We start from the raw sequence: 26,880 nt of genomic DNA on the forward strand, positions 1-26,880 counted from the left end.
ATCTGCCCTAATATCTCCTAATGTGGCTCGGTGTCAAATTTTGTTTTATAACACTCCTGTGAAGCGGTGTATTACTGTTAAAGGCGCTATATAATTGCAAATTGTTGCTATTGTTGCACTCAATTGTCAACCTAGATGCTTTGTAATGAGGCATAAATCCACAACCTTCTAACACAGGGAAAAGGATGCTGCCTCTGAGCCAAGGCTGACACTATTAAAAGCTCTGTCTATATTAAAGGTGTTTGACAAAATATTTGTTTACAGATATGTAATATGATGATGTAAATTCCATTCAAATGTATCTTTATACCACTTACACCTGATGTTGTGACAAAGATGGCTTTCTGCCCATCCGATTGCAAAAAGATTCAACAAATAGTTGTCACAAAAGCAATGGACTTTTAAACTTGTAGAAATGCAGTTCAAAAATCCTACCGGAAGACATAGAAAGTACAGCACAGAAACAGGCCGTTCACCCACCGCTCTGTGCCGGTGTTTATGCTCCACACCAGCCTCCTCCCACCCCTCTTCATCTCCCTCCATCACCATATCCTTCGACTCCTTTCTCCCTCATGTGTTTAACCAGCTCCCCCTTAAATGCATCTGTATCAAATGCTGTGGTTACTGAAACATCCACTCACAGGCCGGGATTTCGCCAACGGAGATGAGTTGGGTGCCGGCGGCATCGGTGGTATGTGGGGATCGCGCTCCCAAATCCATCCCGCCCTCCCACAGCAATTTTCCGATGATGGGGGCTCGTTAAGCCCGCCCTGCGGGATTCCCGGCCAATTAACAGGAAGCCGGTCCGATGACATCATCTGATGATGCGTCATCAGCCGGTTTCCCTATAGGGACTGTATCCACATTGATTTTGACAGTTGTGCTGTCAGTGTTCTGCAGCGCTGAGTTGCTGCAAACACTGAAACACTGCACAAAGGTGCACGGCTGCACCCAAGCTCTCCCATCACTCCTTCCAGATGCTTATGGAGGGAGTCACAGCATGCAGGGAGGTTCTCTACCCTTCCGATGGGCAGAAGAGGCCTCCCCAGGACACCAACGCAGTCTGGTTGCACATTGCACAGGAGGCCACAAGCAGGAATGTGGTCAGGAGGACCAGGCTGCAGTGCCACAAACCTTTAATGACCTCAGTGAATCAGGAAACATTACTGCAAAGCCACATTCAACCTCATCCTGCTGTGCCACTCATCACATCCCCATCACTCTGCCTTCCCTACCCGACCCCTGCACATCCTTACTCACACCAACTTACCTTGCACCTCCACCCAACCCTCTCTGTCTATCACATCCCCATCTCACTAGCCACACCTCAACTCACCCTCAAACTTGTCCAATCATAGCAACTAACAACACACAAGGGTAGGCACTTGGGTCTTTCAGCCAATGTTCAGATAGAGTTTATGACAATATGTTCTCAAACATTGAAATCTTTATTTTGAACACCTTGGACGGATTTGTGGGCACATTTGGAAGTGGCTTTAGTGAGTTGTAGTGAATGATCAGACATAAGGGTGCGCCCACAATGGTGATGAGTGTGAAAGGAATGGTTGGGCATTGCAGGGATGCTTTATGGAGCTGGTGTGGGGTGGTGCCAACATGGCACATCGTGTGGCAGTCAGGGTGTACAGCCTCAAGTGAAGTAAATGTGGCCATGTTGAGGCCATCCCTGGGTACCAATGTGGTCAGGTGCTGACGCCCTGTGTCCTGTGCAGCATCAGGTGATTGCGGAGAAGGTTGGGGTTGGTGGTGGTGATGCTGGTGTGCCTGGCGATGCTGGTGTTGGGGCTGATCATAGTGGGATTCTGAGGAACAAGGTGAGATTTTGTCAAGGGCACCGATGGTGCTGGAATAGATGAGATGAGGTTGAAATGACAGAAGCGATCTGTCAATGGTGAGGGAGGTTGCTCCAAGGAGGTGACAATGGATAGAGAGTTCACTGCAAACACTTCCAACCTGCATACAGCTCAAACGTTTCTTCCAATTCCTGAAAGCTCCAGCTTCTGACATTGGAAAGTGAACAGCTGGGAAATGGTAGCTTTTACACCATTTCTGCAGCTGTCAACTAGTCAAAGCAATAGAGAATCATTGAGAACCCACTTATAGAAACATAGAAACATAGTAATTTACAGCGCAGAAGGAGGCCATTTCGGCCCAGCTTGTCCGCGCCGGCCGACAAAGAGCCGCACGGCCCTCGGTCAGCAGCCCTGAAGGTTATATATAAACCCACGAACAATGAACAATGGCGGAAAGGTAAGGAGCACCCGGCCCAGCCAGTCCGCCCCACACAACTGCGACACCCCTTACACCGAAACATTCTACACTCCACCCCACCCGGAATCCCGAGGATGGCAAACCCGTTAAAAAGTTGGTAAAATTCTAAGTGCCTGCTTTTAATCCTCTGAAATAGCATTCAACTACCAGGTAATGATCTTAGTTAACTGTCCCGTCGCTTGTTGTCAGAAACTGACACGGAGGCGGGTTCAGAGCGGGATCCCGTCCCGCTGTCAATCAGGGCCATTTTGACAGCGGGCCCACCTCCAAACCCGCACTCTCAGGGCTGGGAAGGTTTCGGTCACAATGAGGGGACCTGATCCTCACAACCGGTTTACCAGGTCAATCACTGAGTATAGCTATGCTGTTGTGGTGCAACAATGAATGTTGAATGTTAACCTTTTGTCAAACACCTTTAATATAGACAGTGCTATGAATAGAGTCAGCCTTGGCTCGGAGATAGCAGCCTTATCCCTGAGTCAGAAGGTTGTGGGTTCAAGTCCCACTCCAGAGATTTCAGCACATAAATCTTGGCTAATACTCCAGTGCAGTGCTGAGAGAGCGCTGCACTGTCAGAGGTGCCGTCTTTCAGATGAGATGTTAAACCGAGTCCCTATCTGCTCTCTCAGGCGGGCGTAAAAGATCCCATGGCACTGTTTTGAAGAAGAGCAGTAGAATTATCCCCGGTGTCCTGGGGCCAATATTTATCCTTCAATTAACATCACAAAATCAGATTATCTGGTCATTATCACATTGCCGTTTGTGGGAGCTTGCTGTGCGCAAATTGGCTGCTGTGTTTCCCACATTACACCAATGACTATACTTCAAAAAGCATTTCATTGGCTGTAAAGCGCTTTGAGAAGTCCGGTGGTTGTGAAAGACGCTATATAAATGCAAGTCTTTCTTTCATATAGTATCGAATGACATTTCTGCATTAGAATCAAAATATACCACGTTTTGAAAGACAAACTTTCAGTATGTTGAAATAAGAAATGGTCTACGGTTCAAAGTATTTCTGTAATGGTCCCATAGAAGAATTTAAACGTTAGAATTTTGGGGGAATGGCACGATGTACTGGTGAAATAATGAGCTATGGCTGGATTGATGCCAGTGATTCACAAAACAATGAGTACCCAATATAGACTGTGCCATCAGGTGGGGGTATCGAGGAATGGGGGTGGGGGGGCACTGCCCACAGGCATGTTGTACTAAATGAGTCGCCCTACACTAGAGCTCAGATATCACATTGTGGGAACCATGGGTGGGCAGGAGGTGGGATACTGGGTGCCACCCAGTCACATGACCAGGGATTGATTTATGGCACCCTGGAGGCGCGTAAAGGAGGCAAGACAAATGTATATTCTGCATTTTGTAATAAAGCACAATGCTGTTCTTTAGATATATTCAAGAGGGAGTTAGATATGGCCCTTACGGCTAAAGGGATCAAGGGGTATGGAGAGAAAGTGGGAAAGGGGTACTGAGGTGAATGATCAGCCATGATCTTATTGAATGGTGGTGCAGGCTCGAAGGGCCGAATGGCCTACTCCTGCACCTATTTTCTATGTTTCTATGTTTCTAGACCACAGCTAGTGTAACAATAAATCTTAAATATAAATAAGCTATTTTTTATTAATCATTCACGGGATGTGGACATCGCTGGCAAGGCCAGCATTTATTGGCCATCCCGTATTACCCTTATCTGAGTGTCTCGCTGGGTCATTTCAGAGGGCAGTTAAGAGTCAACCACATTGCTGTGGGTCTGGAGTCACATATAGGCCAGACCGGGTAAGGACAGCAGATTTCCTTCCTTAAAGGACATTAGTGAACCAGATGGGGTATGGCGAGAAAGCAGAAATGGGGTACTGAAATTGCATGTTCAGCCATGAACTCATTGAATGGTGGTGCAGGCTCGAAGGGCCGAATGACCTACTCCTGCACCTATTTTCTATGTTTCTATGTTTACAACAATCGGTAGTTTCATGGTCACTATTACGGAGGCTAGCTTTTTATTACAGATTTATTTAATTAACTGAATTTAAATTCCCCAGCTGCCGTGGTGGGATTTGAACTCATGTCTCGGGATCATTAGTAAAGACCTCTGGATTACTGGTCCAGTAACATAACAACTATGCTTTATTATATAAATGGGCACAATTCTGTGTGCAGTTCTGGTCACCACATTACAGGAAAGATGCGATTGCACTGGACAGGGTGCAGAGGAGATTTACAAGAATGTTGCCTGGACTGGAGAATTTTGGCTATGAGGAAAGATTGGAGATGCTGGGTCTGTTTTCTTTGGAACAGAGGAGGCTGAGGGGAGACCTGACTGAGGTGTATAAAATTATGAGGGGCCTGGGTAGAGTGGATAGGAAGGATCTATTTCCCCTGGCAGAGGGGTCAACAACCAGGGGGAATAGATTTAAAGTAATTGGGGGGAGGCTTAGAGGAGATATGAGGCGAAATATCTTTACCCAGAGGGTATTGGGGGTCTAGAACTCACTGCCTGAAAGGGCGGTAGAGGCAGAAACCCTCAACGCATTTTAAAAAGTACTTGGATGTGCACCTGAAGTGCCGTAACCTACAGGCACTTAGCTCTTGGCTACGGACCAAGAGCTGGAAAGTGGGATTAGGCTGGGTAGTTCTTTGTCGGCCGGTGTGGACACGATGGGCCAAAACGGCCTCCTTCTGTGCCGTAAATTTCTGTGATTCTATGCATTCACAGGGTTGGTTTTGTTGTGTTTTAGCACAATTTCTGCTGTTGGCAATGGTGGGGCTGCTCCCCTATAGTGAGGGGCCGCTTGCTCCGCTCACCAGACCATGAGCTCGGAGCAGGAACAGTGCTCAGTTTATTTCATTGCGCATTACAGGGGAATAGCATAACCTGCTTCCATCGCTTACAGATAGAGCAGAGCATTACCAGCAGCAGCACGGTCCCTAGATTTGATGGATTTATAGTGTAAAGCCTCCATGTGGGTCAAACATCATTTATTATTTAACTCTGGCTGGGTGACAGCTGTGTCCTGTGATGTTGATGCTGTCGGCCGGAGATCCATTTACGGTGCTTTGCTGTCTCTGAGTGTCTGCGTGTTATTGCAATTTTCCAGGATTCAAAAAGGTGCTCTGATTTGGTCAGTCACGTGTGGGAGAGAAATATGCGGTTGCTGTCTCCGTGGGTCAGTGTACATGGTCACTGTCCGTGGGTGTGTGGATGTGGTCACCTCTATTCTTTTTTGGAAATGACAGTATGGTTTTGGTTTTATAAAATCAGTGCTGAGTTTCACCCTCCCCATTTCGATCCTGTGTGAGCATGTGAGACAGACAGAGAGAGAGAGAGAGATGGGCACATGCAGTACTGTATTTCATTTAAGTTTACAAACCGTCAGGATTCTTTCAACTCCACAAAATTTTAACCTTTTTAAAACATTTATTCCTGGGATGTGGGCGTCGCTGGCAAGGCCGGCATTTATTGCCCATCCCTAATTGCCCCTTGAGATGTTGGTGGTGAGCCGCCTTCTTGAACCGCTGCAGTCCGTGTGGTGAAGGTGCTCCCACAGTGCTGTTCGGGAGGGAGTTCCAGGATTGTTCCAGCGACGATGAAGGAACGGCCGATATATTTCCAAGTCAGGATGGTGTGTGACTCGGAGGGGAACGTGGAGGTGGTGGTGTTCCCATCCGCCTGCTGCCCTTGTCCCTCTAGGGGGTAGAGGTCGCGGGTTTGGGAGGTGCTGCCGAAGAAGCCTTGGCGAGTTGCTGCAGTGCATCTTGTAGATGGTGCACACTGCAGCCACGGTGAGCCGCTGGTGGAGGGAGTGAATGTTTAAAGTGGTGGAGGGGGTGACAATCAAGCGGGTATAGTAAGTTAATGAACATCTTACTAAAGGGAGCCCTGAATTAAACGGAGACTTTCTGTTTGCACTGGTTGGCCTTCCATACATCAAATAGTGTTTGTTTCGAAAGAAAGAAAGAAAGACTTGAATTTATATAGCGCCTTTATGACCACCGGACGTCTCAAAGCGCTTTACAGCCAATGAAGTACTTTTGGAGTGTAGTCACTGTTGCAATGTAGGAAACACGGCAGCCAATTTTCGCACAGCAAGCTCCCACACACAGCAATGTGATAATGACCAGAAAATCTGTTTTAGTGATGTTGATTCAGGGATAAATATTTTCCAGGACACCGGGGATAACTCCCCTGCTCTTCTTTGAAATAGTGCCATGGGATCTTTTACGTTTGCTGGAGAGAGCAGACGGGGCCTCGGTTTAACGTCTCATCCGAAAAACGGCACCTCCGACAGTGCAATACTCCCTCAGCACTGCACTGGGAGTGTCAGCCTAGATTTTTTTTGTGCTCAAGTCCCTGGAGTGGTTTAATTGATTAAATGGAGCATTTCACTCCATATTGGAATGTTACTGTTAAGTATCTTCTGTATACAGTAAATAAGCTTGTATAGTCAAGTCCCATCAACTGATGATAATGGCCTCTGACAGAGCACATCTTCTTGGCATCCATCCATCTTGTTTAGACTTAAGCTTTGCTAACTGACTTTTTGCTAAGAGCAACCTTTTGCAACCAGGGGTTTGTAATATGTTGCGTATGTAAATAAACAGACAAACTGAAACACAAGTATTGCAACTAACTGTGTCCTTTATAGCGACATCATTTGGCAATGAGGATGACTCAAATTCACCTCCGTACCCCCTCGCCTTTCCTCTCCACACCCGGGGACCCTGCAATTCCGTGGCCGAGAAGGATAAAAGGTTTTTCTACCTATATCATGGCGAGTGGGTTAGACAGCGACAACGTAACACCATCTCGTCGCCGTGCAATACTTATCCACTGCCTCAGCACCGAAGACCAATGCATCTTTGGCCAAATCGAAGTCACAGAGTCCTACAACAAAGCGGTAAGCGCCCTAGAGAACTATTTTGGGCCAAAGAAAAGTATCGCGATGCAGAGATACAAAGGGGGCAAGGGAACGGTGTACTAATCATCATTATCATCATAGGCAGTCCCTCGGAATCGAGGAAGACTTGCTTCCACTCCTGAAGTGAGTTCTTTGGTAGCTGGACAGTCCAATACGAGAGCCACAGACTCTGTCACAGGTGGAACAGACAGTCGTTGAAGGAACGGGTGGGTGGGACTGGTTTGCCGCACGCTCCTTCCGCTGTCTGCGCTTGGTTTCTGCATGCTTTTGTGTGAGACTCGAGGTGCTCAGCGCCCTCCCGGATGCACTTCCTCCACTTAGGGCGGTCTTGGGCCAGGGACTCCCAGGTGTCAGTGGGGATGTCGCACTTTATCAGGGAGGTTTTGAGGGCGTCCTTGTAACGTTTCCGCTGCCCACCTTTAGCTCGTTTGCTGTGAAGTGAATGAGTAGAGCGCTTGCTTTGGAAGTCTCGTGTTTGGCATGCGGACAATGTGGCCTGCCCAGCGGAGCTGATCAAGTGTGGTCAGTGCTTCAATGCTGGGGATGTTGGCCTGGATGAGGACACTGATGTTGGTGCGCCTGTCCTCCCACGGGATTTGTAGGATCTTGCGGAGACATCGTTGGTGGTATTTCTCCAGCGACTTGAGGTGTCTACTGTACATGGTCCATGTCTCTGAGCCATACAGGAGGGCAGATAGTACTACAGCCCTGTAGACCATGAGCTTGCTGGCAGTTTTAAGGGCCTGGTCTTCAAACACTCTTTTCCTCAGGCGGCCGAAGGCTGCACTGACGCACTGGAGGCGGTGTCGGATCTCGTCGTCGATGCCTGCTCTTGTTGGAAGGAGGCTCCCGAGATAAGGGAAGTGGTCCATGTTGTCCAGGGCTACGCCGTGGATCTTGATGACTCGGGGGCAGTGCTGTGCGGTGAGGACAGACTGGTGGAGGACCTTTGTCTTACGGATGTTTAGCATAAGGCCCATGGTTTCTTACGCCCCAATAAATACGTCGACTATGTCCTGGAGTTCAGTCTCTGTGTGTGCACAGACACAGGCATCGTCCGCATACTGTAGCTCGACGACAGAGGTTGGGGTGGTCTTGGACCTGGCCTGGAGATGGCCCAGGTTAAACAGGTTCCCACTGGTTCTGTAGTTTAGTTCCACTCCAGCGGGGAGCTTGTTGATTGTGAGGTGGAACATGGCAGCGAGGAAGATTGAGAAGAGGGTTGGGGCGATGACGCAGCCCTGTTTGACCCCGGTCCGGACGTGGATTGAGTCTGTAATGGATCCGTTGGTAAGGATCACGGCCTGCAGGCCATCACGGAGCAGGCGGAGGATGGTGACGAACTTTTGGGGGCATCCGAAATGGAGGAGGTCGTTCCAGAGACCCTCGCGGTTGAGAGTATCAAAGGCCTTTGTAAGGTTGAAGAAGGCCATGTATAAGGGCTGGCACTGTTCCCTACATTTTTCCTGCAGCTGTCGCGCTGCAAAAATCATGTCCGTTGTGGCCTATAGGGGCCAAAATCCGCACTGTGACTCCGGGAGGAGCTCCTCGGCCACAGGGAGAAGACGGTTGAGGAGGACTCTAGCGACAACTTTCCCAGTGGCTGATAGCAGGGAGATTCCTCTGTAGTTGCCGCAGTCGGACTTGTCCCTTTTTTAAAGACGGTCCCGATTACTGCATCTCTGAGATCCCCCGGCATGCTCTCCTCCCTCCAGATGAGAGAGATGAGATCATGTATTCGCGCCAGCAGTGCCTCTCCGCCATACTTCAGTGCCTCAGCAGCGATTCCATCCGCTCCTGTAGCCTTGTTATTTTTAAGCTGTCTTGTGGCACTCTGCCTTTGACTCGAGTGTTCCCGATTCCAGCCTGCAGCATGCTACCCGTCACCACCTCAGTGAGACTCCAACACTGCACGAGGTTGAACTAATCAAACAGTACATCATTTAATTAACTCAACTGGCCGCTATGTGTAACTTTGGAGCAGAGGAAATGATCAGGGATCAAATGAGTGAGAAAACAACGATCCCCCGCATTCAGGAACGCTTGCTAATGGAGGATGACAAATTGACATTGGACAAAGAAACTAATTTGGCCATCCAAATCGAATCAGATCTTTCCTATTCAAAACCCCTGTGCTGCAGACTGCAACTACAGCCCATGCGCAAGGCGTTTGTTCAAAGCGGGGATCACAGCAGAGACCCAGGGCTAGTAATAAGCCACCCACTATAGATCGGGCCTAACTTCCATTGCTTTAACTGTGGGGACAAATCACATTCAGCAAAGAGTCCTAACTGCCCTGCACATGGGAAGAGATGCTCTGCATGTGGTAAAATGAGCCATTTTGCTAGTGTCTGTCGCTCATCGCAGCATAGTCGACATGTGGACAACCCCGATAGTGATGAGCCGAGTATGGTTTACACCGTTAGTGACATTTCGCACATCGGTCCAGGAAAATTCAAGGACTGTGAGGTAAACATTGACGGCACGCCCATCTGCCTCCTCATTGATCTTGGAGCCAAAGTCTCCCTATTGGGCGAGGCTGTGTACAAAACCCACTTCACGCACTGCCAACTGCAGCCCGCAACTTCCATTCTACATGCATACTCCGCCTCCAAAATTGAGGTACTTGGGATCATATCTGTCCCGATGTACTACAAGGACATAACATTGGAGAACTTTTGCTTTCATGTCGCAAAGGGACGAAGCCTCATGGGTGTTGACCTTTTTGACAAGCTTGGGTTCAAAGTTTACGACCCAACCGGCACACCTGTGTACACGGTGGACTTTGACAGGCAGTATCCCTCAATCTTCACAGGGTTTGGAGTGACAGCAAAATTCTGCCATTGTCCCCGCGTTGACCCTTCCGTCAAATCGATTACACAGCGACTTCGCCGTCTCCCATTCGCGGTTCGTGACCAAGTATCCGCAGAATTAACGCGACGCGAATCTCAGGGAATCATTGAGAGCATCGACTCCTCACCCTGGATCTCGAACGTAGTCATTGCTTGGCGTAAAAATGGGTCAACAAGGCCATCATCCCCGACAAGTACCCTCTTCCTACCATCAGAATTCCATGGCTCAATATTTTTCCGAAACTCGACATGCGCCGCAGTTACCTGCAAATACCCCTAGCAGAGGACAGCAAACCACTCATGGCATTCACGACGCATGTTGATCTGTATCAGTATCGACGCATGCCCTACGGACTATCTCCTGCACCAAGTGCATGTCAGAAGATTGTCACTACTATGCTAGCAGGCATAGAAAGAGGCCTCAATCTGCTTGACGATATCATCATCCATGGATGGACAATTAGAATAACATGACCAGCGACTTCACGCAGTTATGGCTAGACTTGCTGCACATAACATTACACTCAATGCCGATAAGTGTACATTCGCTTCTGGAGAAATAAACTTTCTGGGCGACAGAGTCACAGCACAAGGTGTCAAGCCGACGCTTGACAACATTGACGTGATCCAGCGAATGCAGGAGGCTGCCAACGTGAAAGAACTTTCATCATTCCTCGGCACTTGCAACTTCTATCTGAAGTTCATCCCGCACTACGCACACATTGCCGAACCACTTCGCAAGTTGCTGTGCAAGGACTTCCCTTGGGAATAGACAGATTCCCAGGCTCAGGCATTCACCACGCTTAAGGAGAAAATCACATCCCCTCCTATCCTTGCACACTTTGATCCGAATGCCACTACATACGTCACCACGGATGCATCAGGCACTGCCATGGGTGCTGTGCTCTCGCAATGGATTGATGGCCTGGAATGCCTAGTAGCCTTCGTCTCTCGCATGCTCTCGTCTGCAGAAGGTAAATACTCTACAGGGGAACACGAAGCACTCGCTTGCATCTACGCATGTGAACATCTACCTCTATGGCAGGAAATTTCATCATTATCATAGGCAGTCGCTTGGAATCGGGAAGACTTGCTTCCACTCTTTAGAATAAGTCCTTAGGTGGCTGAACAGTCCAATACGAGAACCACAGTCCCTGCCACAGGTGGGACAGACAGTCGTTCAGGATAAGGGGAGGGAGGGACAGGTTTGCCGCACGCTCTTTCCGCTGCCTGCGCTTGTCTTCTATATCCTCTCGGCGATGAGACTCGAGGTGCTCAGCGCCCTCCCGGATGCACTTCCTCCACTTAGGGCGGTCTTTGGCCAGGGACTCCCAGGTGTCAGTGGGGATGTTGCACTTCATCCGGGAGAATTTGAAGGTGTCCTTGTAACGTTTCCTCTGTCCACCTTTGGCTCGTTTGTCATGAAGGAGTTCTGAGTAGAGCACTTGCTTTGGAAGTCTCGTGTCTGGCATGTGGACAATGTGGCTTGCCCAGCGGAGCTGATCAAGTGTGGTCAGTGCTTCAATGCTGGGGATGTTGGCCTGGACGAGGACACGAGGACCGGAAATTTACCCTCCGTATGGATCACCAAGCACTAACTACTCTACTCGCTACAACTGGATCTGGGCACAGACCACTACGAATCAGCCGATGGTCAGATCGCCTTCATCGGTATAACTTTGATGTACAGTATATCGCTGGCAGTTGCAACTACGTAGCTGACCTGCTCAGCTGCTCGACACCTGCTTCAGACTCTGGTGCTGACTTGTTCACAGATGATGACACATATTTCACGTCGACCATCACTCAGTCCGTCAGAAACCTTGTCTCCTGCGACAAACTCAAAACCGAATCACAGAGTGATGCTACGCTCCAGCACGTGAGCCACTTCCTCCAGACTGAGTGACCGAAGCAAATTCCGGAAGAGCTGAAAACCTTCCACAGACTTTGCGATGAATTTTCTGTTTGGAAAGATGGCTGCCTAGCTCGTGGTGATAGAGCAGCAATTCCCAAGTCACCTCAACAGCGCGTTCTCTCATTGGCACACGATGGACACCCTGGCATTGTCCGCATGAAGCAGAGATGTTGCGATTCAGTATAGTGGCCTGGGATTGACACTCGCATCGAGGAGTTCGTCTCTCACTGCGAAGCACGCAGTCTGAGCGAAAAGGCCACAAACATCCGACCAGCGCCAATGAAGCCCATTCCATGGCCACACAGACCATGGCAATAACTTCAGCAGCTCCACAGCACCATTTTGGGAGTTGCTATAAAGGACACAGTTAGTTACATTACTCCTGTTTCAGTTAGTCTGTTTATTTACGTACACATCTCTATATGTATATAACAGAGACAGACTGCCGGCCATTGTACATGGAGCTTCTGAAGCTGATGACAGCTGTTTATATATAAGTTCAGATGAAAAGGATCATTGTGCCTCTGTCAGAAGCCCGTTGTCTCTCAAACGCTATGCATTATTCAGTGATTTCAATATTCTGCTATCATTTTAAGGGAGGGCTGTCAATGTGACGTGAGTGCCTCAGACAGGCATTGTAACATTTTTATATAATCCTAGGATCAAAGGAGAGTTGTCATAGAAACAGAATGTTCTCTGGTCGGAAGTGTGCATTCCAGGGAAATTGCTGTTGGGTGAGATTGTTGCATGAAGTTGGGAAACATTGTTCCGGTTGGCTATCAGGAGTAGGATCAAGAGCAGTCACGGTTATTTCTCTCCTGGCCAGCACTGCGGCACTGAGTCCAGTTATAATGTCCCCTCTTTTTTTCTTTTTTTCCCTCTTTGTCTCTGATGGCAGCTGGTCATTATCCTGCCATTCACACCCTATCCAGATTAACCTTTTACTAACGTCTGCCATTATCATTTCAATTTGGCCCATCATCCCTTTTGTCTCTCTAATCTCTCCTGCCTTCCACCCTATCACAGACCTTCCTTTCTGTTTTTTCTTCCCCTCCCCCTTTGTGCTCTTTTCGAACACTCTCCAGTTCTGAGGAAGAGTCATCGACCTGAAACATTATCTCTGTTTCTCTCTCCACAGATGCTGCCTGACCTGCTGAGATTTCCAGCATTCTCTGTTTTTATTTCAGATTCCAGCATCCGCAGTATTTTGCTTTTGTATAATGTCCCCGACAATGGCCTTGGCCGCGATCAGTTTGGAGCGCAGTGATTTTTTTATTCAGCTTGCGAAGCTGACCGTGAGTGAAGACTCACTAGGTGGAGGCAGGGTCGACTTCAGCAGAATATGCGTCTAAGCCCGATGTTCAGAGTGGGACCAGACGGACAGCTTGCCAGGGGCTCCAGAACAGCTGAAGTTCGCTCATGTAGAAATCACTTTGTCTGCTCTGCTATCGGCTCAGCGAGCAAATCCACTGCCTGGTGTGTGATTGTTGCATCAGGGCCATCTCATCATCATAGGCAGTCCCTCGAAACCGAACACAAATACAAGAGCAAAATACCGCTGATGCTGGAGATCGGATATAAAAGTAGAAAATACTGCAAATGCTCAACAACAACAACTTGTGTTTATATAGCACCTTTAACTTAGTGAAACATCCCAAGGAGCTTCACATAAGAACATAAGAATTAGGAGCAGGAGTAGGCCAAATGGCCCCGCGAGCCTGCTCTGCCATTTAATATGATCATGGCTGATCCGATCATGGACTCAGGTCCACTTCCCCGCCCACTCCCCATAACCCCCTTATTTAGGAATGTTATGAGATAAAAATTTGACACCGAGCCGCATAAATAGAAATTAGGGCAGGTTAGTCAAAGAGGTAGGTTTTAAGGAGCGTTTTGAAGAAGGAAAGAGAGGTAGAGAGGCGGAGAGGTTTAGGCAGGGAGTTCCAGAGCTTGGGGCCCAGGCAACAGAAGGCACGGCCACCGATGGTTGAGCGATTATAATCAGGGATGTTCAAGAGGGCAGAATTAGAGGAGCGCAGACATCTTGGGGGGTTGTGGGGCTGGAGGAGATTACAGAGATAGGGAGGGGTGAGGCCATGGAGGGACTTGTAAACAAGCACTCAGCAGGTCATGGAGAGAGAAACAGAGTTAATGTTTCAGCTCAGTGACCTTTCGTCAGAACTAGAAAAAGTTAGAGATGTGGCAGGTTTCAAGCAAGTGCAGGGGCAGGGAAAGCAGGGAAGCAGGGAGGGGAGGAAAGAAGAAAAGGGAAGGTCTGTGATAGCGTCTTCAAACACTCTCTTCCTCAGGCGACTAAAGGCTGCACTGGTCCAATGGAGGCGGTGTTGGACCTCGTTATCGATGTCTGCCCTTGCTGATAGTAGGCTCCTAAGATATGAAAAATGGTCCACATTGTCCAGGGCTGCGCGTGGATTTTGATAACCCGGGGGCAGTGCTGTGTGGCGGGGTCAGGTTGGTGGAGGACCTTTGTCTTGCGGATGTTTAATGTAAGGCCCATGCTTTTGTACGCCTCGGTGAAGGCCCTCCACCAGCCTGTCCTCGCCGCACAGCACTGCCCCCCAGTCATCAAGATCCACGGCACGGCCCTGGACAATGTGGACCATTTCCCATACCTCGGGAGTCTCTTATCAACGAAGGCAGACATTGATGCAGAGATTCAACACCGCCTCCAGTGCGCCAGTGCAGCCTTCGGCCGCCTGAGGAAAAGAGTGTTCGAAGACCAGGCCCTCAAATCTACCACTAAGCTCATGGTCTACAGGGCTGTAGTAATACCCGCCCTCCTGTAGGGCTCAGAGACATGGACCATGTACAGTAAACATCTCAAGTCGCTGGAGAAACACCACCAACGATGCCACTGCAAGATCCTACAAATCCCCTGGGAGGACAGACGCACCAACATTAGTGTCCTCGTCCCGGCTAACATCCCCAGCATTGAAGCACTGACCACACTCGATCAGCTCCACTGGGCAGGCCACATTGTCCCTTGCCAGACACGAGACTCCCAAAGCAAGTGCTCTACTTGGAACTCCTTCATAGCAAATGAGCCAAAGGTGGACAGAGGAAACATTATAAAGACACCCTCAAAGCCTCCCTGATAAAGTCCCTGGTCAAAGACCGCCCTAAGTGGAGAGAGTGCATCTGGGAGGGCGCTGAACGCCTCGAGTCTCATCGCCGAGAGCATGCAGAAATCAAACGCAGGCAGCGGAAAGAGCGTGCTGCAAACCTGTCCCATCCTCTCATTCCCTCAATGACTATTTGTCCCACCTGTGACAGGAACTGTGGCTCTCGTATTGGACTGTTCAGCCACCATAGGACTCATTCTATGAGTGGGAGCAAGTCTTCCTCGATTCCGAGGAATGCCTATGATGATGATGATGATGATGATGATAGGGTGGCAGGCAGGAGTGATTCAGAGACAAAAAGGATGATTGTACAATTCTGAAAATGGGGGAAAGGGGAAAGGATCTGCTGTGCATCGAATACAGTCTTGTAAAAGACTGGATTCCGTTATTCACCAATAATCCCCCAAAGTGGCTCAGTTCAGTTCCCAGTTCATGATTGGGTTCAGGGCTTGTCACTGATTGGTCATTTCTCCTTTAACACTTCCTCAGTTGATGTCCATGTAGTGGCCAAGATAGGCAGGGTGTAAACTGTGTGGGAGCGAGCATCAGCTTTGGGAGAAACGTGCCAACAAGAGAGCATCCCTCACCTGTCAACTCCCGAAATCGATAAAGCTTCAACTGGGTAATCCATGGAGTAACGGATTGGTAGTAGTTATTGAATACTTCCTGCATCATTTGGTCACAGCTTCTTGTAGAAGGAAATGACATCAAATTAATATTCAATATTTAACTAAGAATATAGTAACACTGTTAAACTAAAGAGGGAGGGAAATATTCAAAAATGTATTTATTCACGGAATATGGGCGTCGCTGGCAAGGCCAGCATTTATTGCTCATCTCTAATGGCCCTTGAGAAGCATTCTTGCATGCAGACATTTGTCACATTTACACCTGATTGTCTCAATGTTTTAATGAATAAAACATCAACAAATGACCAGTGAACACCAATGGCCAATGGAGAACCAATCAGCAAGTAGCACGCAGGAGTGAAAGTCTCTAATCATGAAGTTCAAAAAACTATGAATTAAAAATTGGCAGACAGCAAGATTCATTCCTGGGATGTGGGCATCACTGGCAAAGAGCAGCATTTATTGCCCATCCCTAACCACCCTTGAGAAGGGGGTGGTGAGCCACCTTCTTAACAACTGAGTGTCTCACTGGGCCATTAAGAATCAAACCACATTGTTGTGGGCCTGGAGTCACATATAGGCCAGAACCAGGTAAGGACAGCAGATTTCCTTCTCTAAAGGACATCAGTGAACCAGATGGGGTTTTATGACAATCTGGTAGTTACATGGTCACCTTTACTGACTCAAGCTTTTCACTTGAGATTTATTGAATGAACTGAATTTAAATTCCCCAGCTGTCACCGTGGGATTTGAACTCATGTGTATGGGACTATTAATCCAGGCCTTTGGATTACTGATCCAGTAACATAACCACTATGCTACCATACCACTACATAAAAGGCAAGTGGTGAATAAATGACTTGAGTGTGAAGTGCATATGGTGACAAACTTTGGTCAAATATAACAGAAAAATTAAAAGAAAACTTGCATTTTATGACCACCAGACGTCCCAAAGCACTTTACAGCCAATGAAGTACTTTTTGAAGTGTAGTCACTGTTGCAGTGTGGGAAACGTGGCAGCCCATTTGCGCACAGCAAGCTCCCACAAACAGCAGTGTGATAATGAGCAGATAATCTGTTTTAGTGATGTTGATTGAGGGATAAATATTGACCAGGACACCGGGGATAACTCCCCTGCTCTTCTTCGAAAAATGTTCCAAATGGGATCTTTTACCTCCACCTGAGAGAGCAGACGGGGCCCAAATTCTGGAAAAGCAACAGGTTTAATATTTTGCAAAAGTGCTCAGCGTAATGACTCTGAATACTTTGGGAATATTTGGTGCTGGTAACATTGCACAATGGTTGTGCCTGTCCCTTTAAGCTGAATGGGCGGCTCTCTTAAATAATAACCCAGAGACAGGCTATAAAGTGTCGTCGGGTCTCAGCTTCATCAGCACTCCGGCAATCTGCAACAAGGCAGCCTCAGTGTCCAGGGAAGGAGGGAGATGATGTCTCTCTCACTGGAGCAGGAGTCCCGGGCTGGGAGCAAGGTCCAAGCTGACTCGCAACCGGACGGCGACGACCTGAACCAAGTCAAAGCATTGACCGAGAAATTGAAACTGCAGACCAGGCGACCTTCGTTCGGCGAGTGGAAGGAAAGGCTGGCCAGCCAGCCCTGGAAAGATTGCAAAGGGTGCGATCCTCAGGCCGGAACAGACAGTGTGGGGGTCAGCAACAAGAACCACATCTCTCTCACCCGCATCTGTGGCTTCGCAAACATTGGTGAAGCTTTAGACTGGCTCAGGAAAGAACTTGTAAGTAATGGGATAACTTATTAACTGATTCTGCCTTTGGGAGAGGTACACACTTTTGTTGTTAAAGTGGCAGTGTCATTTAACTGACTTGGATTCTAATAATCTTTCTGAAGGCATTTGAGTGTTTTTTTATAAAAAAAATATTAATAACCTTTTTCAGTTATTATTATCCCTCTCTCTAGGCTGACACTCCAGTGCAGTGCTGAGGGAGTGCTTTCGGATGAGACGTTAAACCGAGGCACTGTCTGCTCTCTCAGGTGGCAGTATTACGAACAAGAGCAGGGGCGTTATCCCCGGTGTCCTGGCCAATATTTATCCCTCAATCAACATCACAAAAAAAAAACAGATTATCTGGTCATTATTACATTGCTGTTTATGGGCGATTGCTGTGCGCAAATTAGCTGCTGCGTTTCCCACATTCATCTTGGGCAGCCCCTCAAATGAGGAAGACTTGCTTCCACTCTAAAAGTGAGTTCTTGGGTGACTGTACAGTCCAATATGGGAATTACAGTCTCTGTCACATACATTTCCCACATTACAACAGTGACTACACTCCAAAAGTACTTCATTGGCTGTTAAGCGCTTTGGAACATCTGCTGGTTGTGAAAGGCGCTATATAAATGCCAGTCTTTTTATTTTTTCTCACCACATGCCTGCACCTTGACATGCCCAGCCTGTTGTAGGAAGTGAATGATCTCATTGCTGTTCCCCTCCCAGACACATCTGTGATTTACAAGTCTCTCTCTGTTTCTGTGCTCTGATTCCGATGCTGTTGCCCTGTCTCGTCTGAGATGAATGTCGGTACAGGGTGGTTTGCAGGCTGCTACTTGTACTGTCCTGGCCAGGAGAGCGTTCTACACAGACGCGCACACACACAATCACACAACTCTGCTCATCGCCACTGTGTTTTCAAAGGGATAGACATTTGTCTGGGGTCATGGTGCAACACTGGCGGTATCGGAACAGCTGCCGGTTATTCGCTGGCTGCAGCGCAACTGAATAGCAGGCGCTCCGTATAACGGGCGATCATCCCGCTCCGAATCCGGCCATTCTGTGCCTCCGCCCGAGAGGCATTTCTGAGCCAAAGTGTTTTAAGAGTGTAGTCAGGAACTTTCAGAATTCTCAACGCTCTCAAAAAAAACTTTCACTTTTTAAAAAAAGGTCCAGATGAGGAAAGACTGAAGGAAGCTCGAGTGGAGCATGGACTGGTTGGACCGAATGGCCTGTTTCTGTGCTGTATATCCTATGTAATCCTATGTAATTTCTGAGCCAGATCAGTGTTTGAGCCCCGAGTTATACTGTCACTTGGCAGTTGGATCTTGTTTTAACTGCATGTGTGTGCATCTTCTGCATGCTTGCACCTGAGTGGGTTTTTTTTGTCCTTTTTTTATCCTTGCAGCTCCCGTCAAGGGCTATTTATTCAAGGTCACTAACTAGGGCGCACAGACTCAAAGTAATTGGTAGAAGGATTAGAGGGGAGTTGAGGAGAACTTTTTTCACCCAGAGGGTGGTGGGGGTCTGGAACTCACTGCCTGAAAGGGTGGTAGAGGCAGAAACCCTCACCACATTTGAAAAGTACTTGGATGTTCTGAACCCTTCTAAGTGCATATCCATCAGTGGGAACAGTTTCTCTCGATCTACTCTGTCCAGACCCCTCATGATTTTGAACACCTCGATCAAATCTCCTCTCAATCTACTCTGCTCTAAGGAGAACAACCCCAGCTTCTCCAGTCTATCCACGTAACTGAAGTCCCTCATCCCTGGAACCATTCTCGTAAATCTTTTCTGCACCCTCTCTAAGGCCTTCACATCCTTCCTAAAATGCGATGCCCAGAATTGAACACAATACTCTAGTTGAGGCTAAACTTGTGTTTTATAAAGGTTCATCATAACTTCCTTGCTTTTGTACTCTATGCCTCCTATTTATGAAGGCCAGGATCCTGTATGCTTTTTTAACCATTTTCTCAACCTGCCCTGCCACCTCCAACGATTTGTGCACATATACCCCCAGGTCTCTCTGTTCCTGTACCGCCTTTAGAATTGTACCCGTTAGTTTATATTGTCTCTCCTCGTTCTTCCTACCAAAATGTATCACTTCGCACTTTTCTGCGTTAAATTTCATCTGCCACATGTCCGCCCATTCCACCAGCCATTCTATGTCCTCTTGAAGTCTATCACTATCCATCTCACTATTCACTATACCTTTCAAGTTTTGTGTCATCTGCAATTTGTTTGAAATTGTGCCCTGAGCACCCATATCCACGTCATTTAATATATATCAAGAAAAGCAGTGGTCCTAGAACCGACCTGTGAGGAACACCACTGTATACCTTCCTCCAGTCTGAAAAACAACCGTTCACCATTACTCTCTGTTTCCTGTCACTTAGCCAATATCATACCCATGCTGCCACTGTCCCTTTTATTCCATGGGCTTCAACTTTGCTGGTGAGCTTATTATGTGACACGTTATTAAAGCCTTTTGGAAATCCATGTACCGCATTGCCCTCTGCAATCCTCTCTGTTACCTCATCAAAAAACTCGATCAAGTTGGTTAAACACGATTTACCTTTAACAAACCGGTGCTGGCTTTCCTTAATTAATCCACACTTGTCCAAGTGGCTGGTCATTTTGTCCTGGATTATTATTTCTAAAAGTTTCCCCACCAGCGAGGTTAAACTGCCTGGCTGATAGTTGCTGGGTTTACCCTTACACCTTTTCATGGACAAGGGTGTAACATTTGCAATTCTCCTCCAGTCCTCTGACACCACTCTTGTATTTAAGGAAGATTGGAAGATTATGGCCAGTAGGCGACATATACTATCTTTATAAACAGCTTCTTATTGCATTGACTGCTAATTATTTGTTCTCTATGAATATGAACGCAAATAAAGTTTGGGGGGAGGGATGGTTATTGTAAGCTCTTTTCCTAAGATTCACTTTCTCTCCCCCTTCCCCCATTCCATTGCTGCACTTTCTGGCCATGAATAAGAAATCATGTCACTAATAAAAAGTTGCTGATATTCTTTAGATTATTCCACCGTATTCTTTAATAAACAAAATCATTAAATGCAATGTGGCTGCATGGACAGGGCGTAGAAACGTAGAAAATAGGTGCAGGAGTAGGCCATTTGGCCCTTCGAGCCTGCACCACCATTCAATATGATCATGGCTGATCATGCAACTTCAGTACCCCATTCCTGCTTTCTCTCCATACCCCTTGATCCCTTTAGCCATAAAGGCCACATCTAACTCCCTTTTGAATATATTCAACAAACTGGCCTCAACAACTTTCTGTGGTAGAGAATTCCACAGGTTCACCACTCTGAGTGAAGAAGTTTCTCCTCATCTCGGTCCTAAATGGCTTGCCCCTTATCCTTAGACTGTGACCCCTGGTTCTGGACTTCCCCCAACATTGGGAACATTCTTCCTGCATTTAACCTGTCCAATCCCGTCAGAATTTTATATGCTTCTATGAGATCCCCCTCATTCTTCTAAATTCCAGTGAATATAAGCCTAGTCGATCCAGTCTTTCTTCATATTTCAGTCCTGCCATCCCGGGAATCAGTCTGGTGAACCTTCGCTGCACTCCCTCAATAGCAAGAATGTCCTTCCTCAGATTAGGAGACCAAAACTGTACACAATATTCAAAGTGTGGCCTCACCAATGTTAGCTAAATGGAAGCAAGTAAATAAAAAGGACATGCCTGCATTGATATAGCGCCTTTCATGACCTCGGGTCTTTACAGCCAATGAAATACTTTTGGAGTGTAGTTACTGTTATAATGAAAGAAATGCAGCAGCCAATTTGTGCACAGCAAGCTCCCACACAGCAAGTGATTAATGACCAGGTAATCTGTTTTAGTGATATTGGTTGAGGGATAATTATTGTCCCAGGATATCGGGGATAACTCCCCTGCTCTTCTTGAAATAGTGCCGTGGGATCTTTTACATCCACCTGAGAGAGAAGACGGGACCTCGGTTTAACGTCTCATCCGAATGACGGCTCCTCTGACAGTGCAGCACTCCTTCAGCATCGCAGTGGGATCGTCAGCCTGGATTTTGTGCTCAAGTCTCTGGAATGGGACTGGAATGAAACATGAACTCACAAACTGCGGACTCCAAGGCGAAAGTGCTTCCAACTGAGCCACCGCTGACACAATGTTTAAAAGATGTTTTCTGGAATGGAGGGATAAATACAGCAGTGTCCCCAGGGATCAGTGTTAGGATCGTTGGCCTTCTCCAATATATAAAAATTATCTGGACATGAATGTTGGGGGGCGGGGGGGGGTACAATATCTCCTCCTTAAACCTACCCCTTTAACCCAGCTTTTGTCCACCTGACCTAATGTCTCCTTCTTTGGCTTGGTGTCCATTGTTGTCTGATTACGCTCCTATGAAGCACCTTGGGATGTTTACTTGCATTAAAGGCGCTATATAAATGCAAGTTGTTGTTGTAGCTGTAAGAGAACTTTTCTTTCTGCAGACTTGTTCAGGCATAGAATGCCCCACCAGAAACCGTGCTGGATGCAGAAACTTGAACAGTTTTTCAAAGGAAAGTGGATAAATAAATATTTTTTTCAAATGTAAATTTTAAAGGGTATGTGAAAAGAGCAGGAAAATGGGACTAAGTGGTTCGTACTTTCCGAGAGTCAGCGCAGGTGAACCAAATGGTCTCTTGTGCGTTAAAATTCAGTGATTGCTAACTGCAGGTCACAGATGGACTAGGCTTTCCACTCCGATCGCTAGGGCCCAAAAAATAGGCGATGTTTCAGCTTTTAGGATTGCTGGAAGATCGCCCATTTTTCTGATCGCTACTTTCGGCTTTTTTGGCAGGGGGGGGAGCGATAGACCAGCGATCATCAGTGGTAAGTCTAGCCCTTAGTCTGATGATGCAAACCTACACACAATTCTGCAGCATTTCCTAATTTTACAATCTCGTTAGTCCTTCTGATGTTGCTGTTGCCATGAAACCTACTGATAACTTTCTCTCTCATTATTTTGCTGGCACGCTTGTTAAGACAAAGCTGGTGGAATATGTAATAAAAACAGGAAATGCTGGAAACACTCAGCAGTTCAGGCAGCTTCTGCAGTGAGAGAAACCGAGTTAACGTTTCAGGTCGATAACCTTTGCCTGTGTCAGCTGTGGCTCGGGTGGGTAGCTGTCTCTTCCCGACTTTGCGACCGTTTTTTTTTGGGGGGGGCGATATTTCACCATATTTGGCGGGAAAACCTGTCGGCGGGAATTTCGGTGACGTTTTGTGGCGGTGGTTTTCAAATATCGCTGGGGAGCGGAGCGCGCCATGCAAGACCCGAAATAGCGCTTTCGTCCCAAAATTTGGCTCTGAGCGCGCCCATATTCTGTGCGAAAAATAGCGACGTGTAAAAAGCTGCGGTGCAGTCCTTGCAGCAGCGGCAAGTATGAAGACCCGCAAAAAAGGCAAGTTAAAGTTTTTAAAAAAAATTCTTTTTCAGCGATTCGCTAGATAGATGTGGCCTCGATTTCCGAGGGACTGCCTATAATGATGATGGTGAGAAAAGTGTCTTGTAAATGTTTTGTGAATTTTTAAAAAATATTTTTCCAATTTATTTTGAGGTGTTTTTCCCGCCCTTGCAGCGGTATCGGCCTTGGGCTAAAGTTGGTGAGGATCGCGGTTTGCGCCTCGTGCAACACTGATTTTTACCGCTGCCCAAATTAAAGATTGAATATCGGGGCTGATGGCGATAGCGGTAATCCTGGTGCAAAAAAAAAATACATCTTCACTCTCAAATTTCTAGCCCTCTGAGTCAGAAGGTTGTGGGTTCAAGTCCCACTCCAGAGACTTGAGCACAAAAATCTAGGCTGACACTCCCAGTGCAGTGCTGAGGGAGTGCTGCACGGTCGGAGGTGCCGTCTTTCGGATGAGACGTTAAACCGAGGCCCCGTCTGCTCTCTCAAGTAGATGTAAAAGATCCCATAGCACTATTTCGAAGAGCAGCAGGGGAGCTATCTCCGGTGTCCTGGCCAATATTTATCCTACAACCAACATAATAAAAAAAAAACAGATTATCTGGTCATTACCACATTGCTGTTTGTGGGAGTTTGCTGTGCGCAAATTGGCTGCCGTGTTTCCCACATTGCAAAAGTGACTCATCATCATAGGCAGTCCCTCAAAATCGAGGAAGACTTGCTTCCACTCTAAAAGTGAGTTCTCAGGTGGCTGTACAGTCCAATACGGGAATTACAGTGGGTGGGACTAGTTAGCCACAGGCTCCTTCCGCTGCCTGCGCTTGTTTTCTGCATGCTCTCGGCAACGAGACTCGGTGCTTAGCGCCCTCCCGGATGCTCTTCCTCCGCTTAGGGTGGTCTTTGGCCAGGGATTCCCAGGTGTTGGTGGGGATGTTGCACTTTATCAAGGAGGCTTTGAGGGTGTCCTTGAAATGTTTCCTCTGCCCACCTTGCTTGCTTGCCGTGCAGGAGTTCCGAGTAGAGCGATTGCTTAGGGAGTCTGTGTGGCCCGCCCAACGGAGTTGGTCAAGTGTGATCAGTGCTTCGATGCTGGGGATGTTGCCCTGGGCGGGGACACTGACGTTGGTGCGTCTATCCTCCCAGTGGATAAGCAGGATCTTGCGGAGGCAGCACTGGTGGTATTTTTCCAGCGCTTTGAGGTGCCTGCAACACTCCAATAGACCATCATTGGCTGTAAAGTGCTTTGAGATGTCCGGTGGGTATGAAAGGCGCTATATAAATCCAAGTCTTTCTTTCTTCATTGGTGGAATATGCCCTCTTATACACAGTGTCTCACAGAAATATATCTACGCATTATTAAGATTGGCATGTCCTATCATCTTTCCATTCAATAGTTAACAATCCCAGTGTGACTGTCAACATTAATGGTGTCCACCCCCAATGACATGCCATGGAGCTTGTCATGTTTTTAATAGGATTTCTCGATTAGTGTGACAGCCTGAGACTATGTTTACTTTTGTCGTGAAGCCCACAGACTTGTGAAATGGCATGCTTGGCTCTTCTGAATGTGTGTTTGCATTAGCCCTTGGAGAGTGTGAGCAAAAACTGTCGGGCAGAGATTCCACATCCCTGCCTGTAGCGGGCTAGTTGGCACACGGCAAGAGCGGATTGGAAGATCACGGGCAGCCTGCCCCGCTGTGCTTATCCACACGTGTGGTGGGCGAACCGGGAACATCTACCCTCCATTACATGACCATAAGGGATGGTGTTATGTGACATCACACATCTCTTTTTTTTTAATAATTTTTTTTAATTGAAAATAATTTTACTGTTATGATGTGCCTCGATTTTCAAAATTCTCATCCTTGTTTTCAAACCCCTCCATGGCCTCACCCCTCCCTATCTCTAATCTTCTCCAGCCCCACAACTCCCCCGAGATGTCTGCGCTCCTCTAATTCTGCCCTCTTGAGCATCCCTGATTATAATCGCTCAACCATCGGTGGCCGTGCCTTCTGTTGCCTGGGCCCCAAGCTCTGGAACTCCCTGCCTACACCTCTCCGCCTCTCTACTTCTCTTTCCTCCTTCAAGATGCTCCTTAAAACCAAGCTTTTGGTCACCTAATGTGGTTCGGTGTCAATTTTTGAAATTTCATAATACTCCTGTGGAGCATCTTGGGACGTTTCACTAATATAAAGGCGCTATATAAATACAAGTTGTTGTATGATTTCCAAAAGATTATATTAAATATTATCCTGGCTTTGACTGAAGTTATGACACATTGGGCTGGATTTGAGGCTTTTCTGTTTCCAGGGCGAAAACTGAGGCGGGGCGGGAAAGTTACCGGCCGGGAATAGTTTGTGCTTTGGTGAGGAATTTTCCCCATCTGGGCCCTGCGCCAGCAGAGCGAAGGGAGGCATTGTACACCTCTCGTGGGCACAAGGATGGGAAACTCGCGAGCTAAAGTGCTGTGCTGGGAGCGCTTCGAGAGAGGTGGTGGGGGGGGGAGAATCTTTTTAAAAAAAAAAAAATGCACCAACATTCCCAAAACATTGCCCACGCCACCACAACACAAGTCGCTAAAATATTTAAAAGAAGCAACACTTACCGTTACAACACTTTACTGTCCTCACCGCTGCCGGCATGGATGGAGCGCTCTGGTTTCCCCGGCGGTCATTGCGAGGCGCGATTCTGGGCGGACAGGTCGGGTTCGCGTCAAAGCTCGGACGGTGTCACACCGTGAGGCCTTGCACACCCGGCGTGGCTCTCCCTGGCGGTGCTGCTCGGCACCGCGGCAAAACCCAAGCGGAGGATCGCGGCCGGGCGCAGGAGACCTGAACGCCGCCTTTCACACCACTCTGGGGGGAGGGGGGGTGGAGACCCCGAGCGCAAAGGACCGGAAAATTCAGCCCATTAAACAGTTCACGGAACCAGCTTCCAAATGAAATAACTTTAGCGCGTTAATTCAATCAGTTTGACTTTGTTTCTTAAAGGTAAATGTGTTTTTTTTTTAAAATATTGGTAATTATTGATGGACGTGCTTTATTCTTTCAGACGGAGGTGCAGTCCCTGGATCACCAGCTAGCCCGAAAGCTCATCGGCCTGAGGCGAGAGATTCACAGACTAAAAGTGGAACAGGCCTGTCACCGGCACAAGGAGATGTTGGATGATGTGACCTTCGAGCTGGAGGAATGTGAAGAGGAGTCAGACCTGCTCTGTGACATCCCCCTGAAAGCTGTATTCAGCCTTTCCACACCGCTCAAACACATCGGGGTGACTAAAATGAACATTAATTCCAGAAGGTTCTCTCTCTCCTGATCTGACGCCAAATCAATTAATGATAGACTTACTGCTAATTTTTTTTATTTTAAATGACGGGTAGATTTTTTTTTTTCCTGAATGCCTTACTGTGAGGGGGGAATGGTGCGTGACGGCTTTCAACCAAGCTCCGATTACAAAGTCTTTTCTTGCCTGTTACGTGAATTTGGACAGCCTCATGGGTCACCGGCAGTGTGGAACTGGTGGGTGTAGTGTTGGGTGAAACTGCAGATGAGGAATGCTATGCGGGTAATGTTGATGGAGTTTACATTGTGGGTCGCCCTGACCTGTGTGAGAGAACACCATCGCAGGTCGGGGCTATAAATAGAGCTGGAGCGCCGGACCCTGGAACATTGTGGGCGGAGGTGTGGCGAATGAGGGTACGGGGCCCAGAAGAGCCGAGGGCCCAGGGGCAGCACGGGTCCAGCCCACACTGCGATATGTGTGCGCACTAGGTCCATGCAGCAGAGCAGGTCTCCAGTCGTCCTGGTTAACTGTTGCCACTGGATAAAGGCCTAGCTCTGTCAAGCCCGTGTGGTCGCTGGTGTGCAATGGTCACCACGCGTTAAAAAAATCCACGCACAGGCATCTTCCACCCCCTCAACTGGAGTTC

General features: G+C 47.7%; 1 protein-coding gene across 1 annotated transcript; it reads left to right on the forward strand.

Moving 5' to 3' along the window:
- The first annotated feature begins 17,201 nt into the window (after positions 1–17,201).
- Positions 17,202–26,322, forward strand: fam167b (family with sequence similarity 167 member B). The gene is made up of 2 exons (XM_070899972.1): positions 17,202–17,507; positions 26,004–26,322. Exons 1-2 carry the CDS (start codon positions 17,202–17,204, stop codon positions 26,265–26,267), a joined length of 570 nt encoding a protein of 189 aa, XP_070756073.1. The 3' UTR covers positions 26,268–26,322.
- The last annotated feature ends 558 nt before the right edge of the window (positions 26,323–26,880 follow it).

Source organism: Pristiophorus japonicus, chromosome 14 (assembly GCF_044704955.1).
Source record: "Pristiophorus japonicus isolate sPriJap1 chromosome 14, sPriJap1.hap1, whole genome shotgun sequence".
NCBI lineage: Eukaryota > Metazoa > Chordata > Chondrichthyes > Pristiophoridae > Pristiophorus > Pristiophorus japonicus.